Source organism: Taurulus bubalis (genome assembly GCF_910589615.1).
Source record: "Taurulus bubalis genome assembly, chromosome: 3".
In the NCBI taxonomy this organism is placed as follows: domain Eukaryota; kingdom Metazoa; phylum Chordata; class Actinopteri; order Perciformes; family Cottidae; genus Taurulus; species Taurulus bubalis.
In genome coordinates this window covers 13487832-13508071 of record NC_136591.1, presented here as the reverse complement: position 1 = coordinate 13508071, position 20240 = coordinate 13487832, and the positions used below count along the sequence as shown (strand labels likewise).

Genomic DNA, 20240 nt, shown 5'->3' with positions numbered 1-20240 from the left:
ACCGGTACCTGCAGCATCCTGAGAGAGAGAGAGAGAGAAATGGTTAATTAGTCGCTCAAGTCATTTACAAAATGAAATTGCAATGCCAATGTCCCTGAGGAGAGAAAAGCAAGCAAACTAGAACATGTCAGAAAATAAGGATCCATATGAGACACATCTCCAGCCTGTGACCTGCGCATCATGTCACTCTGGTGGGATGAAAAAGGGAACGGTGAACAGGGCTGCACATCCCACAAGCGCACACAAGGTGAATAGCTCGCCGTCCGATTCTTCAGATCGGTATTGTTTCGGATGTTTTTGTGGTCGATTAATGAGGAAATCTACGAAGTGCGAATCACAGCTGAGCTGACGGGCAGGAGTAGAGGTGCAGGTGATGAGGACCTTCACTGTTAAATCTGCCAATTTGTTGATTCGTTCGGTGACGATGGTTTCACTAAAATATTCATGTCCATAACTCCCAGAGAGACACATCTAATGAGTACAATACAACTCTTTCAGTTACTCAGTGGAATTAGAAGACAGAATCAAGAGTATCAAATGCATACTTAAAAATCATTAACACCGCGTTACATTAGATTCAGTTTTCAAAGCTCTATCGGCTGACACTCGACATGTATAAAAGCGGTTTCATTTTCCAGACTGGTTTGGAAGGTTTAAGTCCATCATGAAGACCTTAGTTCAAAGTTCTTGTCAGTTCCTGACGGTAGCTTCTCATGTCCGGTTCACTCGGACTATCAGCTCTATGTCCACGCTACTGAGTGGTGGAAGGGAGTCAGTCTTCCCACGTACCAGCAGTGAGAAGGTAAAGGATCTATCAGTGAGATCCGCCTCGAGTTTCCCCTCAGGACGGAGGGAACATCTAGAGGACATCTTGTATCTCGATCTGAGAGTTAAAAGCGTCAGCTACAGTGGGCGACTGTTTCTGACGCCAGAAATTGTGCTGAATCTATGCAGACCATGTATCCATGTGTTGGGGATGGGGCATTACCCAATTGAAATCTCAACGTGTGACCCGGGCTTCTAAATCAGAAATAATTGTACGTTCAAGTTCTAATGATGATGCAAGAAATCTCTCAGTCAGTCATACGTACAGAGAGAAACCGTCACCACAATGTTTCCACAAGTCTGTGCCTGTAGTGTGGCCAGTAGGTACAGTGCAGTGGTTGTTGCCGTGTGGGCTGGATTACTATGTGTTTGTGCCATCTGTGTGGGAGACTAAGTGGCAGCCATCACCAAAGCCCCCCCCCACCCGCCCGATGGGGCGAACTGGCCGATCTGACGCCTCGTGCACGCCCACTGTGATCCGGGGTCATGGTAAAAGTGCCGTGACCAGTCACCCACTCCTCTTAATCCATTAATTAGGTGAAGTGAAGGGGATTTAAATGTGGATGGGAATTTATATAGCCATCCTACGCAGCTCGGCCGTGTCTCGGAGTTTACAAAAACAACAGCTGACACATCAAAGAGTGAATGTGATAGATAGGAAGCTCCAGCGACTGGGATCCTGGTTTATTAAGTGAGGCAAATGTGCTCTTACAAAAGGTGACAATGATTGTGGGCTTTTCTACCCCCATTGAAATACACTCTGTGATTCAGCAGGGTGGGGGGGATGAGACACTATTAAGAGCGACGTTTTGAATTCAGCATGTTTCAGATCCCTCACAGGCGTTTGATGTCTGGATTTTTGAACTTATCGCTCTCTCCGTTCTTTGGCGTAGCAGCCCTGGGATGGTTGTGAAAAATTCATCCTTTTGAAAATTGCTGATGATCTTTGAAATTACACGATAAAGTGAAGTCAGCATGTGCAAAGCTGGGTGGTGGAAATGAAAGGGAGAGATTATATTTGGAGATCTGTATGCATGGTATCTGCATAATCTTCTAGTAAGACGTGTATGTACATAGGACAGGCTTGGGTGTTTTATTCCCCTGAGCAGGTCTCTGTAAGGTCTCATGTTTTTGTGTCTTAGTGACTAATGAGGACAATAGTTATCAGTATTGAGGGAGAACGCTGATACAGAAGCCACTGAACAGGCTGCAACATATTCCTTCAATGCAATTTATCACCTTCAATCGAAGACCACCGAAACTGCATTCTTCTACCACTGACACTCAGGTTGTTATCACCAGTGTCTGACAACAATACGGAAGGAACCCTATAGAGAAAACTAAAAAAAATTCTGTACCTTAAACTTGAACCAGTCCAGCACTCCTCGCTCCAAATCTCACTCACATTCAGAATGAGATTTGTCCCAGAGCTAGACTTGGTTAGACACAATAACAAGCATCAAGTGAAAGGTCAGGAACATATGTTATTTCTCTGTTATGTGCTTTCCATAATGTTGACACCTATAATAACAATCTGGGCCCGTCAGTGGCAAAAACAATGTCTCACCTTGAGGGTGAGGAGTTGCTGCTGCCCTCTGCAGTGTTCTCCCTCAACACTGGAACCAATTCAACAAATGTTGTCCTCAGGTTGAAAAAGTTTCCCTTTAAGTCAAAAAGGTCAAGGCATGCAAGCTAATGAAGAACAACTTCCCAACAGGCACAGGAATGAAGGAGATGTACAACTTCCAGACGAGAAAGAAGTGAAACAAACTGAGGCACTGGAATTGTGGTGGAGGCGTCGCCATTACAAACTGGAATTACTACTGAACTGGTGCTCCGTTATCAAGATCAATTGTGCAGAAAATTAAACTTTGTTTTATTTATTTTTAATTAAATGACACAGAATGGGCTGATCACTGGAACAACACACAGTGGGCTGACAACAACTCAGAGTAGCAAACGATAAAACCGGCTCAAGATTTTGATGCAACTCCAGCACAAAAGGGACGAGGAGGAATATCAAAAATAGACCAGATACTAATTTGACTGTCTGAAAATAAATTTCCTTTTCCATGCACCGGGCTTGTTTCAACTTTGCCTCAACCCAACATGCCAGGGGCCCCTGCTGTAACAGCACATCCCTCTTTCTGTAATTGACCCGTGTGGGAAAACGATGGCTGTGAGTGCCGATGTCTGCTGATGGAGGACACAGTTCCCAGTCGTGTACACAGCCACAGGCCCAGACATACAACTGTGTGCTGCGTCTGTCTCACAGAGCCCTCCCTGGGGCTAAGAAATGGGCGTGTATTAAACACCGGGGAGCTGTCATTCACCATCACGCATTTCCCAGACAGGCAGAAACGCTTGACGTGACTCTCCCAACCTGTGCAGAGGACCCGCAGGATGCCAGCCGCAGATGGCCAAGATGTTAGATGGTATTTTTGTTGAGTCGCTGATCTTTTGCACACTTGTCACAGTGGATGCTACTGAACTGTGGCCACCAGCGAACGAGCTGAATAAATATTTCATGACAAATGGACAGTGCCGCCCGAGCCTAGATTCACAGTCCAGATAGATTCATCACTGTACGGTAGAACGGTCTGACTGATGACCATTCTCCTATAAATTTGGGCCTTTAGAAATAAGTGATGAAACCGATTGTTGGAATAGTATTATGGGGTGGGAGGGGAGGATACGGATGCTATTTGTCACCGGGCGGAAATTTCAGTCTGAATTAATGTTTAGAGACACATGAAAAATGTGTGTGTGTCACCTGTGTAAGTATTAGCTCAGTTTGTGTTGGCCATGTGAGCGTGAGCTTCCAGATCATTCCGTATGCGTGCGCCTCGCTGGGTATATTTATGCACTCGTGGTGTATTAGGCGCTCCCCCTGCAACACAGACACTCGGCGAGTGACCCTGTCAGATGGAGGGGAACTGGGCCGCGATTCAAAACGGCTCTTTCAGGTGCATTCGGTTCCGCGTTCATTCCAATCATCCGCCGTGCACTCCCGTCTGCCTCTCTCTGAATCTGGCTCCAAGTAATAGAAACTGGCAGACAGGCTTCAGGTGCAAATATAAATGTCACCGCAATTACGGCGGAGAGAAGTCTGCAAACAAACAGTGCGTGAGGGTGTGTGCTTCTCTATAGGTGTGTGTGTGTGTGTGGAGACTGCAGGAGAACATATTGTGTATTGCAGTGCAGATGGTCATAATGCTCTCTCCCTTTCTGCTGTGCTTCCTCATCATCCTCTCTTCTCTTCCTCATCTCTGGCTTGCTGACTGAACGACTGACTGACTGACTGACTTCCTCATTGTCCTTTGTTTCTGTTTAGAGTCCATCAGGATGAGTTCAAAGCCAACCCACAAGTAGAACTGTTACTTCAGTTTACAGTAGAGATTCAAAATAAACTAAGCTACAGTAAATCATCTTACTGCTGATCATTTGTAAACACTCGAGCTGATTGCATTGTACTTTCACATTGCATTGGTCTATTTTGTGGATGCACTTGGCCTAGCTAAGTTCAATGTTTGATGTCCTTAGAATCAGTAGCAGCTCTTCTTTAAACAAAACAAATGCAACGACTATGTTCTTCCGACAGATGGCTCATATAACTAAACTAGTGATTGTTACTTAGGAATTCACAAAACATAAGAGGGGCCGGGGGGGATCAACTATATAGTTAACTTCCATTCCATCTCTTGAAAATACATTTGGATTCAGCTGTGAGCATAGAGTTATAAGCAGCTCAACATGAATATTCATGTTTTAGAGAAAGTAGCTCCAGCTAGCTCTTCATAATTGTATAGTTTGTAAGGTTTGTAAAAACATGAATGATGATGGAAAAAATAAAAATGCTTTCAGCTTGGCTAAAGAGGACAGCGTACACCACTTTCCCATTGTGATGCAGGTAAGTGCTAAGGATGCCTTTGTTAGCGCTATTAACGTTCAACCTGGATACAAGATGTCATTAAAATTAACTCAGTGCTAGGCTTTCTCCTCTCCTTAGTCTCCCCGAAGACGTTCTCCCTGCTGACTTGTCCTGTTCCCTCCCATCATCTCTTCCTGTCTCACCGGCGTTGTATTACCTGTTTGAATGTGCTAATGACGAGGAGATTTGTTATCCGATTACAGGTCTCCCGGAAAGAGGGATGAATAAACATAAAAGTGCTGGAGCAGGTAGCGGCAAATGAGGCTGATGAGTGAGTGAGTGAGTGTAGGAACGCGGGCGGGCATGCTAATGCAGTGGCAATGTGATGCAAATGAGCTTTTATTTTCCCTCTCAAACTCAAGGAACCGCTCGCCGTTGGTAGCAAACAACTGTGGCCGGTGTTCCAGCCCGAGGCGTTTGTCGTTTGGGTAATGTACACACACCTGTGCTCGGGGTCCTGACCTCTCTGATCGGCATGGGGAAAGGAGCACGGGGGAGGGGGGGTGGAAGGAGCACATCCACTCACACTGACTGCACCCCACCTCCTCTGGACTGGAGCACATTAGGATTACTTAAAATGTCATTGGCGGGAAACTGAGGAAGTATTACAGGGGTGTTAGCATGTCATTATGTACATCAAACAAATCCACTACCTCTGCCGCTCTGCTGTACTGAGCATCCAAAGGGCTTTTTTTTCCCTTCATTTTGGACCACGAGAGGTTCAATCTGTCATTATGCTGACCTTAAAGAGACGCTTGCATGTGGATTGTGTGTGTGTGTGTGTGTGTGTGTGTGTGTGTGTGTGTGTGTGTGTGTGTGTGTGTGTGTGTGTGTGTGTGAGTGTGTGTGTGGCCACAACATGCAAGCCAAAGGTTCAAGAGTCAAATACCTGGAGTGTCACTAATTAAGTGATTTGTTTCTGCTCCGTTGTTTAACCCTATTACTACTGACAAATGCATGAGGGTTTTCTAAGTAAATGACTAAATAAAGTAAATCATGACTTGTCAGACATTATTTGATCAATAATATCACAGGGTTTAACTCGGGGAGTTGGAAATGGTTAATGCCACGACTGGAGCACTGCAGCCAGGGACGATTCACTGCCCAACAGCATCGCAGACACTGTTGCTAAGTGACACATTGCTAGCTAGAACGGATGGGAGAGACGGAGTGAAAATGAGAGAGAGAGAAAAGAGGGGAAGAGGAGAGGGATTGATTGGTTCCCTCTCAGGAATCTCGGCTGCCTCTTGGAGGAACGTTGGATGAGAAGGGAGGAAGAAGAGGGATGGTAATTGCAGCTGATCATGCCTTACAGAAATGGATGACACATCTGAGCGAGTGAGAGGGGAGGAGATGGAGAGACGGACAAAGAGGTGGGGAGCGTCCAGGAAACTTGTATTGATTGAAGGGGAAGGGGGAGGTTCCCACTGTCGTCTCACATGAAATAAATGGGAACGTTTCCTCAAGATGACCTGACACTTAAAACAGGATTCCTAAAAACGTTGATGTCTTAGTAAGCGGCATTACAACAGACGGCACGTTTAGAAGTTTCTCACCGTCAAAAGGAATAATGCTTTGAGAAGCTCACACAGCATGTAGAAGACACTAATAAAGCAAGACGAGGCCGTTGTATCAGCAAGAGGGCTGTGACTGTTTGTTTCATTTTCAAATCACTTTTTTTTTTATAATCAAAGGTTTTCCATCTCTTTGACTGGGCCTGTTTCTCCATATAACAACCATGCAGTAGAGTGTATGCAGGCGCATCTCGAGGAATGCTGTGTGCATAATATGAATATGTACAAGTAGCATATATATGCAAGCAGCAGTTTCTATTATAGATGGGAGACACGCATGGAGGCTGGAAGAAGTTTAGAATACCATGCGGCGGGTTTGTGTGTGCGCACTGAACGAATAACCATCTTTACATCATTGCATTCTTTGTCATGTTCCCTCGCTTGCTTGTAAAGTTTGTGCGTGTTAACGCACATTATCCATTATTATCTGTGAGGGCATGCTTGAGTCTCCACAATCGTAAACAACACAGGCAATCTTTGAACGGTACGTTTCCCCCTGGGACAGACGTGTCACTTGTATATATGTATTTAAAGAGGGATGCAAAACAGCTGTTGATACGTGTGCTACATTTGCAACATTTCTTTTGGGATGTTGCTTATTTAGGCCCTGCTGTTGCTTCCACAACACTTCATATTAGCAGGGGATTGCAGAGAAGCAAATATAAAGGCTTTCCTTTCAAGGTTAAATCACTAATGTTTTAAATCAATCTGGGCCACAGCAAAACAAACACTTTCTCTATAGATTGTTAAAGCTTTGTAGTCAGGAGTAAATAAAATATATAAATATTCCTGGTCAGGGGATTCTTATATGGTTCAGAGTGGTCACTACAGTATAAGTAACATATTATGATTCTCTGCTGAACTCCATCCTGATGCAGATCAAACCGGAAGCTGAACCTGCAGGCTGGGCATTCAGCACTAAGAGAGCGTGACAAAACTCGGGTTGATCCATTCATTGACCCAGTGGCTGCATCCAAGGTCCAATTATATGGAAAGGAGGCATGAACGTGTGAGGGGACTTAAAGAACATCAAGGTGAACATAAAAAGAGACATGAGGACAGAGGATACTGGAGGTGAGGCTAAAAAGGGTGGAGAGGGTGACAGGGACACGTAAGGGAGAAATGGAAAAGCAAAAAGAAGTGAGATATTGAGTTCAGAAGTCTCTCTTCCCCTCCCTCTCCCCCTCTCTCTCTCTGCGCTACTAGCCCAGTTCTGTGGCTGTCGAATCGTCTGGTTGTAAAGTCACATTGGGGAATTAAAAGAAAGCTTGCTTTCTTAGTAGAGAACAAACTGCCGTCTATCTTCCAGTGCTCCCCCCATCCTCCCACTGCTCTGATATTCCTTTAGTCTCAGAGAACAGCACTACACTTCATTTTCTATTCTCTACTGTGCATCCGATCTCTTCTTCTTCTCGCGAACAAACACAAATACAGACATGCGAGCGTGCACTTCCTTTTCCCCGACAGCGTGCGTCATGTTTCCTCTGACTGACTGCGGCCTCCTGTGGGACGCGAGTGCATGTAAAGCGTACAGACGGGCCGTTGTGGTGTCAGGCCATTCGGATTCTTGCAGTGATTGTAAACATGGAAAGTTACTCAAACAATGTATTAGTACATAGATTACTGTATTCCTATCTCTGCAGTAAATCGAAAGTTCGCTATCCATCATTTATTTTGGCATTGCATTGCTAAAATACAAGCAGACCATGAACAAAAACCAAACCATTGCAACACCTGCCATCACAAAAGATAGATGATGGTCTACGGAGCAGCAGGGTGGAACTTCCCCATCATGCATAGCAGGTGATTCCTTCACAGATGTATGACTACATTACGGAGTAGTCTTGGCTGCTGGAATTCTTTCACCAATTAATGTCACTCTGCATGCATGTAAGCACGTCGAGGACGGCTTCTCTGTTGACCATGTCTAAAGAAACTTTCTCGCTTACTGCTTCTGTATCCTCATTACGGATCTGCACCAACAGCATTTAATCGATAGGAAACAAACCCGGTGTAGCTAATCATGTTACCTGGCCTGAATAGAGGGATATTAACCTCAACAGTAACTTCAAGCCTCTCATCATAACTAAGTTGGGATCCAAACACAGGACAGTTGCCCTGGATACTGAGCTTCTAATGCTGTGGGAATACCACATATGTACCAGGAGAGGAAGTTGATGAACCAAGTCTGCTGACTGCTGTCGGACGCTCCCGTCTCGCTACCGATGATGTCAGAACCTGAATCTATTGTTTAAAAGGCAATGCATTAACCACCAAACATTAATCAAGAGTCCCACACACCGCTAGCCTCGACCCGATCTGCACTCAATCTGCTGCCACTCTGCAATGCACGCAAACCGATTGATCGTCTTTGAGTTACTCTCATGGCAGTAATGGGGAAGAACATAATAAACACAGGTGCCAGTCGCTTTAAGTCCTGTCCAAGGTACTCTGAATGGAACGGCCGCTAAAAGTTAGTGTGTGTGGAAGTATTGAAAATCAATACTCGCAGAGTACGCACCACAGTGGAGAAAGAGCAGCTATTTAAACTATGCATTACAAATGGATGGGCTTTTACTGCTAGAATTATGCTGACTAGAGTGTCACTGCACACTTGATATTTTACATATTTTCACAATGTGTTCAATCTTGGTGCAATGTATCGTGTATATATATATATCATCTCTCATGACACCCAGGCAAGAGGGTTTTCATCTCTGTCTTTGACCTTCTTCGGTCTGCAGTGTGTGTCTGTGTGTGTGTGTGCGTGATCCCAGGGGAGAAAGGGCAGGGATGGTCACCAGTGCTGACGTCTACAAGATGCCCGTGATGGTAGATCATCATGTCAGGGAGAGCAGAAGGAGTGAGAGGGTGAGGGAGGGATCCCTTGCTCCTTATGCCAACCAATATGCGCAGTGTATGGGGTAGAGCGGGTGTGTGTGTGTGTGTGTGTGTGTGTGTGTGTGTGTGTGTGTGTGTGTGTGTGTGTTACACTGATGAGAGGTCAAGGCAAGTGTCCTTGCCTGCCTATCAACTGTACTCTTCAGGGATTAGCCAAACTCACACGGTGCTTTCCACGTACACACTTGCAGTACTGCCAGATGCCACCAAGGGGAGCTCTGAATCTGTGATCATTCCTTCGGCTTGGAGCGGGCCCATTTCTCCCCCACTCTCCCCCACTCCCTTCCCCTGCTTCTCTCCTCTCTCTTGGCGGAGAGTCCCTATCACCTCACCTAATTCTGTCTGCCTCATTTTATTCCGGACAAAGCTGACAAATTCATAGGTTTGTGGAGAAAAGACGGCAAATATACACGTACAGAGGGAGGGAGGGTCAGAGAGTGGGAAAAGGGAGAGCGAGGGAGGGAGAGAGAGACTGGCTTGTGAGAGCTCACAGGCTCTACTTATTTTGGTGCTTACTGATGCAGCCATAGATATGCATGACCCATTAAGAAGAAGAGACAGAGAGTGGATGAGACTTTGGAGACCACTGGGACCGTACGATAACCTCAGCTGGAATCCAAAGCTTGTCTTGTAGACTGCAGGCTATTTGGAATGCAAGATATCGCGTTAGCTCCGATAGGAAGACGAGTGGAAACCAAGAATGTAGCTGCTCTGTTTACGTTTGCAGTGCATCAGATGTTGCATTTAACTGTATTTAGAGCATCTCAACCACAGCAAACGTGGGAGGTGGGACAATACGTGCATGTCCATTGTTTGTTTGTTAAACCAAATGTTAAAATAAAGAGGTAAAAAAAAGGGTAAATGTGGCATATATTCATGCCATAATTCATTCAATGTTCCCTTGTTTGTTGAGTGATGGGAATATTGTTGGAAACTATAATGTATACAGGATAAGGACAAAACAATAAGCAAAATACAGTATAATTCCAATAAGCAGCCCTGGAATAACTTCTGTGGAGTCTTTGCTCCGTTAATAATGGTTCATGTGATGTTAGATGACCATGGAAGTGAAAATATTTGTACTGGGCAAATTTACATTGTTCTTGTTTCATCCACCCTCTGTAATCTTTCAACAAAGCACACTTGCATAACATGCACAGCATATATTGTCTAAACTGTCGTACCATCTCCTGGATATATAACACCCAGGATAATGCTGTTGTTCGTCAGTTGAATAATTATGATTTAACTTTGTCGGAAAGCACAAACATGCATGATTACATTGGAATCAATGTCCATTGTACCGAGGATAACTATTAATAACTATATAGAAGTAGCTAATTTCTCTGATGGTCCTGTTTACTTATGTAGGTCATTTAGAGGCATCAGTATTAAATTAATACTATGTCATTAACAGTTTAAAGTTTCTGACAGTAACTTAAGAAATCTTCAGTACTTTATATTCAGGAATAGTTTTTTTTTATTTTAAGTTAGATTTACCTCAAATGATCAATATAGTTAGTATCTGACTTATTCTTACAATTTATGGATTTTTGTACCCTGTAAAATATCTCTCAAATATATTATATTAATAATACATACGTGTTTTTTTTAATTTATTTTTAACTATTTGTTCGGCTATTAAAAGATGTGCGTGGCCTAATTATAAGGGCGTGGCTAACTCACTCTAATGAAAGAGGAACTCTGCTCAGTGCCATGATGCTACTGTGTCTACTTTTTTTTTTTAAAGGCCACTCTCAATGCCACACCCCTCTTTTGCCAATTGTCATGAAAACAAACACCCACTTGACCTCCATGCTAAATTCATAAAACAGGCGTTTCAGAGCTGCTGGTCGCAGCTACGAACAGATGCTCATACAGGTTCAGGCTTTCCTAAGGTGTTCCTCTGATGTGTGTGTGTGTGTGTGTGTGTGTGTGTGTGTGTGTGTGTGTGTGTGTGTGTGTGTGTGTGTGTGTGTGTGTGTGTGTTCTACAAGACCTCGAAGAATGCGAGTGCTCATTGATCAGCTGGGTACGAGCCAGGCAGTAAACACAGGGTCAGAGATGGTCGATGTGTCATCGATACCTCTGTCCTTCCGTCTCTCGGAGGGGACGGTCCGGTGTAAATCTAAAGAGCTCTTTAACACTGAGGCCGACTGTTAGGTCAATTACAGTGATCCACTGGGGATTCTAGCGGTTGTGCGAGTTAATGGAGATCGCCTGGACGGCACGGTTTGGGCGGTTAGCTCTGGGTCGAGGCATGGACTGAGGAGAGGCACTACACACTGACTTTTCATGTCAGTATCATGATTGAAGAGAGATTAACGTAACACTGCTACAGGAGATGTACCTGCTAGTATCAACAGCTACATGGGATGTGTAAATGATTCAATTCTAGGTGATCTCTACACTTCAACAAGAGTGTGTCAAAACTATATCTTAAATATTGTATCGGTATCATTTAGTAACGAGCAGTGCAGGTACTCTTACAAACTAAATAAAAATGAGAGTATTTGATTTTGCCAGCATTCTATTGTAAATGCCAATACAGACGGACAGCACACAGACGGGTGGCTGGACAGTGAGAGGGGCAGATGTGTTTCTTACTTGCCTAATGGTCATTATGGTGCAGTTGGCGGTAGGTGGGTTGGCTCATGCTGTAAATCTTTGAAACCGCGTTGGCTTCCCAAACTCATTAAGCTAGTCTCACTCTGCTGATCACACATGTCACTACAGCATAACATCTTTAACACCCACGATGTGTAAGTGTAAGTGTGTGTGTGTGTGTGTGTGTGTGTGTGTGTGTGTGTCTGACACTGTGTCAGTGAGTGTGTGATCCTCCGCCCTCATTCTATGGTAAGTACACCAAATGCAAATAAAACACTAGCTCCAAAAATATTGGACTATTTCGATGTCTAAGTTACCACACTGAGAATTATAATAGCAATATTGTAATATGACAGAAATTGCAGAGCCTGGTGGGCATGGAAATGTCTCCCTATAATTTAACAGCACTTAGTTCGCATTAAGAATCACTTTGCTCTCAGGTTTCCCTTCTTCAGTGTGTCTTAGAACAACAGTTTGGTACTACCTCCCCCACCTTTCTGGGGATGCTTTTGCAAGCGCACGCAAATAAGTTGATGTACGATCTTTGTGTTAATGCATTTAAATCAGGCTTTTTAATTTCTTTTCTTTTCTTTTGCATTCAGGCCACTTACAATGCCCATTATTAGGCCTGACAAGCCATTCATTACAATTACAATTACCGAAAAATAAAGTGAAGAAGTAAGCGCGGCAAGTGTAAGTGAAATTGATTGTATCTCACTGCTGGTAACGGCAACTGCCAATTGATGACCTGGTGCATCCAGAGAGTGCACTGTATCTACATATACTTACTACTTAGCTTGGAAAAAACCAAACAACTAAAAAAAAACTAAGTAGATGGAACAAGCACAGGGACGGGGCTCAACATTCCGGCTGCAGGGGCTCTTTGGTTTTCCATTAGCTACGATTAAAGGTTTGTAAAGATGTGTTCGGTAATTTGTTCAGAAAGGGTTTAAGTGCGTTGTCACCTTTGATGAATTAGGGCGCATTCCATTTGTGTAGCTGAGTACATTATAGGCATGCATACTGAGCAGAGCTCTTTCCTCACTTGCTCATTTATAACAGCACGAAACAGTGTTCTTGGTAACACCTGAAATGTGCATGTCTTTGTATTATGATAATAACTATAATCTCATTATGATTGTGAGTCTCATTTTGATTTGGACTGTGGTGCGTTTTCACAGTTTGCCTTTGAGTGACCTTTGGACATGAAGGTTAGATGGATCTTTGGTCATTTTAGACGAAAAATGTAAAGCCAAGAAAGACAGCACCAACCGTCTGTTCAATGTCAACCTAGAAGAAAAAGAAACGTCTGTTAAGGTGGGTAGAAAGCAACAGGAGAGGTGAGAAGGAAGGTGAGACCGTGTGCTCCGTGTGCAGAGAGCAAAGACCTTAAGATGGAGAACCAAGTAAAGCAGCAGAGACAGAGGCACCACTCCGACTGCGGTGGCCCTGGATTCCACGGGCAGTGTTTACCTGGCGCAGGTTGCGGGTGACGCGCACGTCATGCCAGGCGTTGTCGTTGAACTTGCCGTTGACGGGCTCTACCAGGGCCTCGAATGCCCCCGAGCCCAGGTTGATGACCAGCCAGACCGCGCCGCTCTTCAGGGAGAGGTTCACGTAGTCTGCCGATTTGCCGGTGTGGAGCATGAGGCCGTTGCGCTGCAGCGTGCGGAAGGAAAGCGTGATCTCGTCGGTGCTGCTCTGGATGGGCGTCAGCGACAGGTCGTAGCAGAAGAACTCGTTGCCCTTGAAGGTGGCTACCGACTCTTCTTTACCTGGAGGAAAGAAAAGAAGGGAGGAAGAAAAAGGAAGGTTGAGTTAAAGAAATACTATGTGAATTACACTAGTTTGATGTCCTAAATTATGCCATAATTAACGGTATCAAGCCAGATTCTAGCTATTAAAAGCCAAACAATATTTCACTCTTGGCCCCGCTCACTGCATCACTGCATCTCTGTGCATGGATCGGTCAAATATTTTGAGATTTGAGATTTGGCGGGGTTATTGATTGCAGCGCCACAGCACTGATTGTTCCTCACCTCTAATGCATAAAAGACATGTTTTCATCAAAGACACTTCACGGGGCAAAAAAAACATCTGTTCAGTTCACAAACAAATTAACAGCACATAATAGTCCGACACGTAAAAGACCTTGGGTGTAGGGTGATGCATCTGCCGCGCAAAAAAAAAAAAGAGCGTCTGAGAGGTAAAGTGAGAGCACAGCGGACAGAATAACAGGAGAATGGAAGACAGAAATGGAAGAAGAAAAAAGGTGTTGACAACTTTGCTAATGCCTGTCAGTCGGTCTGCGGCACATGGCCTCCTTCCACTGCGGGGAGCTTCGTTCACACACTAGCAGTCAAAACAGCCAGTTTGTACAATGGACACATGTCAAACAGCAGCCTAACGGCAGCAGGGGAGGACACAGTGTGCATCTGTCAGGAACTGAGCGAACACCTGCAGCTGTCACAACACAAAGTAGCGCTGCAACGGAACTCACAACAGTGACACCTCAATCACAAAGTGTGGACACTGAAGCCAGGGAGCATGAGATTAGCTTGCATCTGGTTCTGCTTTGTTTTAGCCTGTGACTACATTCGCATACAGTCTTTTTTAATTGTTATTTCTGCTGTGATATGCTTATTTGTTGGAACTTAACCTGTCCGTCATCCTGATTCACTTGATATTTCCTAGCAGGATCAATAGAGCTTCACCGTAACTCTATCTAAAAATAATTATAAGCTGATTAATTTAAGTCATAAAATATGTCGTACAAATCTGCAGTTATTGGTGGTGAAGCACACACCACCATCAATAACGGCAAGACCTCTCAGCTCTCAAATAACTCTTCCCCACTCAGCAGTTATACGAATCAACTGGTTTCCCAACATGAGCTGTGATCTGAAGTGACGCCCCACTTCCTGTGTTCATTTGCCCCTCCTCACCTCCGTTTCCCTGGTGGGGACGGATTCAAGAATCGGCCTCAGGTAATGAGGTTTAGGGCCGAAACAGGAAAGAGAGGAGGCAAACTCAAACCACCAAGCGGCCCCTGCATGGGTGCATCATCAAATCTAGTTTATCCAGAAGTTCCATTACAGCGAGATCGCTCCAAGACCCTGGTGCATTTCCCCGGGGAGAAGGCCCTGGGCTGGCCAGAGGGGGATGGTTCGTTGGCAGACAGATTGAAAGCCAAATTTCATGAGCGAGTGAGTTCTCCACAGGACCAATCTTAGGTGAGAGGAAAAGAGGGGGGATGGATACTAGTGTGTCCATGACATAGCTGTGCACTTTGTACTGAGATAGGACCACCGACAGTTCAACCTGTTGAAGCTTACATGGTGCAAAGTTGACTATTATTTCATGAACACCAAGTTAAGGATAAACTGCAGCATGGAGGGCATATGGAAAAGGAAACAAAGTTAGAGGCAGAGACAAATAGACTGTAGGGCTGGGGGAAAAAATCGATACAGCATAGTATCGCGATATTTTGCATGCCGATATTGCATCGATGCACGGAAGCCAAGTATGTCCGCGTTTAAATCAAACGTCTGGACTTCCTGTCACTCGTAGCGCCGCTGCTCGCACAGCTGTTGCACGACACACCGGACATCATTCGCGACACAGCGCTGGTCAAAGACGTTAAAAAAAGCATAAATCAAATGGCTACTGGTACTCTAGTAGCGCTGGAAGCGGCAGGTGTTTCGGATTAACAGGCGGCCGTGTTAACTGGAGAAGTCGGTGAAATCCACCGAGCTGTGTGTGCCTACGGATAATATTATGAACCCAGACACAAGGGCGTTTAATGTTCCGACGTTTTGGGGATTTCCACAAGTATAAAGCAGAAATAGTTGTTACTTCCATGGTGGATAGTGGAAATGAAAACTGTTTGCACGGAGATTCCACTCCCCTCACCGATGCGACTATGTAGACTGTAATACAAACAGTTCAGTTTGTCAGGTGCATGCAACATTTATGACAGTGTTTGCTTGACAATCCAATTTTGCTGCAATAAAAATTATTGAAGGGAGATGAACAGACTGAAAACGTTATCTTATTAGATAATTAGATTCCTTTGGGGACACATTTGTGGTTGAAAAAAGGTAATAAATCGCAATATATAGCAATACTTAATATATTGCAATAATCAATCTATAGCAGTATCGTGATAATATTGTATCGTGGGACCTCTGGTGATTCCCACCGCTAATAGACTGCTGCACTAAGTGACATGCTAACTGCTATACTTCTGGTACATTAAAGGGGACGGTGAGGTCACTTTGAAAAAAAAAACTTTATTTAGGCAGGTATTTCCCTTTGAGATTACAATAGCTCCTTTCCAAGGGAAGCCCCAGCCAAGGAAGAAGCATTATTGTGTTTCAAACAACACACATGCAAACATCATATGGACGTATGTGTATTGAGTATTCAGATGAAGATGAATCAGATGAAGTGAAGGACGATTGGCATCCAGATAGAGAGCAACTTAAAAGAGCATTTTGGCTGAAATCGAAATTCAGAGCAACCTCAACTGAAGTGTGAATTGTCATCATAGAAAAAGGCATCAAAGGAGGAAGAGAAAGAGATGAAGGGGGAAAATGACATGGACAAAAAACAAAAAAAGAGGCATATCCCCGAGGAGAAGCCTCCTGGCGACGCCTGTGTTGCTGATGGAGGAAGAACAAAAAGCGTGGCAAATGGACCACAGCAACCATTTTCAATTATGTATTAAGTTGGACCCCCTCCCAAAGTAGGGGCTGTGTAACGGTAAGCAACAAACAGCTTGTGATTGCTTCCATGAGCTCAGCGAGATGGAGCTGCATGCAATGGAGAGACACCAACAAAAAAAAAAAAAAAAAGTCCTTTTGTTTATGTCTGTTTAATGAATAGAAGGCTGAGCGGAGGAGATAAAGCTGGAGAGGATCAGGGAGTGACAGGAAAGCACGGGGGTGGGGGGCAACGTTTTTTTTTTTTACTGTTGCCACAGTCAGTCTGGTCACGATGCCAACAATGCCCCTCGATAATATATTTTTAAATGAACGACCGTATGATTTTGGTCTATTGTCAAAACTATTGACGAGCCAGTAATACATTGATGTGTTATCCAAAAACTGACACGGATCCATCTCGTTAAGAGTTAGTGATTCCCCGTATCTCCCGCAGACTCCAGGAAGTCACTGTCCCCCCTCCTCCCAGTTTCCCTGGAGAGAGAAGAGGATCACTTAAGCCTCAGATTTCCCAGATTCATAAACTAATAGAAGGTGGGACGTCTCCGAGAACACTTCAGCTCAGTTGAATATGTGCTCGGAGTCGCTATATATCTGTTGTTCCTCTTACACCCACTGTACATCTCTATCTCATCCCCTTCCACACAACACACACACACACAAACACACACACACACACACACACACACACACACACACAAAGTCGCAGTATTTGCTTTTCACTCAGCTCAAACCTCTCTCCATAAAGCCCAAGAGCCGATGTTGTAGCCTGAGGTAGGACAAGAAACACAAGCATGCAGCAGAGACGTAAGTGCTGTCAAGGTCTCAATTAACCTCACAGGAGGCCCCGACTACATTACAGAAATGACTCATTTAAAATGTAGCCATCCATAACAGTATCTTTATTATTATTAGTTCAATGTTGAGCTGCTCTATTGTTTCATTTCATCGCGTTTGGCGGCCGGACCTTTAGTACTGGGTGTTTTTAAGGGTCAAACATTACACTCCCCATGTCTAGACAAAGCATTCCAACCAACAATTGCCTCATGACTAAGCAGACGTAATGAAGTGTTTATCGTCTGCCCACATGTATCCGCCAGCGGCCTTCGGTGACACTTGCACTTCAGGCTGCTTCTCCTACGCGCTACATTCGCAAGATCAGTGGCTTCGAAAATGTGCCCATGCAAATACAAAAGACAGAAAGAAGTGAGCTCGAGAGGTGCACTTAGTAGAGTGTCATAAAACATTAAAACAAACAGCTCAAAGTCATCAGCATCAGACATTTTATCCAATCCTGCCAAAAAAACTAAATGAAACTAACCAAGCTGCCTGCCCACGTAGCAGCAGCTGAGTGGCAGGGATGAACTCAACAGTGTACTGGTAGTCCTGTTGGCCAAATACACTGTCCAAGACAATAAAAGAGAGCAAACTACCCCCCCCCACCCCCCGCCTCCCACACACACACACACACACACACACACACACACACACAATGTGTCTCTGGCTGATTGAGAGATACTCTGTAGTGTGTGAAACGGTGTTTTCCATTAACAGTTAGCTCAACACAGCATCAAAAACATTAAAAACTGTGTTATCACTTGTAGGACCCTCTTAGCCAAGGCCGGTTAAGAGTGGTGAGAGAGGAGTCAGCAGGCAGTCAATGGCAGGATAAAAAAGGCAATGAAAGGTGTTTGTCACTCACTCACTCAAACACTCACGACCGATTGCATAATCCTTCTGGCGGAGATCGTAATGATTCTACTGATACAGATAGTATTGTTGGAGCTTCAGCTTGCTAGGAAAGACGGGGCTTTAAGAACCCATAAGCACATCTCTTGCTGAAATATCTCAACAATATACCCCTGCTGCCCGATAGCCGACATCGGATCTCTCTGGAAGACAAAATTATGTTTCAACCCGGGCATCAGTACAATTTCACACCCGATTTCCACTCCAAAGTCGGATCTGACGTGCCTCCATGACATGCATGCATCTGATGATTCAAATTGTAAACGGGCACGCCCCCTCATACTCCTCGAGCCTTATGAGGGGGCGTACTCTTTGCTCTCACACTACAGGGATCCCGCCTGTCCCCAGATTTAAAAAGAAGGCAGCAGGCTGCAGGGCTGTTTCTGACATCAGACAGTTTGACTCTATTTCGGCCTTTCAATCCAAACTTAAAAAGCATTTCTGCACATTCATTTTCAGTTAGTTGCTTACTCTTTGTTTACTTTGGGCCTGAAACCTTGTAATTATAGACCATGGTCGTCCTGTCGGAGAGAAAATTGGAAACTTTCTGAAAACCACTGCTTCTTTCTAACCCTTCCAAGCTGTGTGACCTGAGAGCCACGAGACAAGTATGAGCGTCAGGATGTGTAAACAGGTCCGCTATCTGGCTCGCCTGCAACAGCAATAGCATGAATTATGATCTAATGATATTAATATCAAGTATCCCCACTCTGGGGGAAAAAACACAGCATCATAACTGGTGATATAATGCTTGAAGAACACAAATGCAATCTGTGTTTGTCAATGCGGCCCCGAAAGTGCCATTTTAGGCTGTTCTTTGGTTGGATATTACAGTAATAAAAGCGCAGTGCAGCATGTGTTATTAAATTGGATTCAGCCCAGACGGAGAGAGAGCAGGTTTAATAAGATGAGCTGCATGAATAGCTCCATCCAAACTTGTGTGGCGCATTTGTCAACACATTATGAACCTTAACACACTGCTCTCAGGCCCATTGGATTACATATTGGGAGTAATTAGGCAGTTTTAGGAGCATTAGAAAAGGGAGAATGCAATAAGAAAAGTGTGTGTATGTGTGCAAGTGAGAACATCCAAAAGCCAGATGACCGCATGCTGGCAACCCACTCGACCCATCACATTACCTCGCTGTGCACACGCACACACCCACATGTGCATATACAGTCACCCTCTATTAGCTTCCGACGAGAGCCATCCACCCCGCAAAGAGAGCATGAGACAGCTTTAGAGGAACGATTCAACAGTGAGATGTGAGAGAGAGAGATGGGTTGAGCAGATGAACGCTTTGATGCTGCTCCATGAATCAAACAGGCCTGCTGGCTCCACAGACACCAGCTAGTGTCCTGCACATAGCTCCGGGGCACATGCAGAGGCTTGCATCTACACACCACGTAAGTAAATAGATACATAAATAAAGAGCTTATGCACACTTACAACACATCTCTCTCATATCCGCATTAGCAGGAATGAAAGGAGGCCAGGTGAAGGAGAAGAAGGGAGGACGGGGTAATGCAGATGCTTTAGTAGGGCGAGTTCCGGTGTCAGAGGGCGGTGGGGTGGAGACCAACTGCTGAGGTGCGACGGCTGATCGAGTGCTCAGATCTCCGTGCCCCCCCTCCCAGCTTTATGTTTCACTCCTCATGGAGCTTACCTTCTTTGGTCTCACTCACACATTAATTGGAACCGCCAGTCTCGCTTAACAAAAACATGCATGGCATTCTAAACTCGGACAGAAGCTCTGAGCAATCATCGCTGTTCATTGGGCATAATCCACAAATCGTTGGCACCAAGACTGCAATAATATTCAACATGCTTTAAGGCGCTTTCCTCCACGTGGTCATCTTGTATTTTTTCCCCAGCACTACCTGTAAACAAAGTAGGTAATGGTCATTAAACCTTTATGAACCGACTCC

General features: G+C 44.6%; 1 protein-coding gene across 6 annotated transcripts in view; it reads right to left on the bottom strand.

Annotated features, from left to right (window-relative positions):
* The window catches only part of nrxn2b (neurexin 2b), a gene marked incomplete at both ends in the record, with an annotated part of 555176 nt that overhangs the window by 353442 nt on the left and 181494 nt on the right, over window positions 1–20240 (bottom strand). For 5 of the 6 annotated variants that reach the window (XM_079216104.1, XM_079216103.1, XM_079216106.1 and 2 more), the window contains one exon: window positions 13312–13613. In XM_079216104.1, the coding sequence (XP_079072230.1) occupies window positions 13312–13613 (302 nt within the window). Of the gene's footprint in view, window positions 1–13311; window positions 13695–20240 lie in introns of all 6 variants that reach the window. The other variant, XM_079216105.1, reaches the window with a different exon arrangement.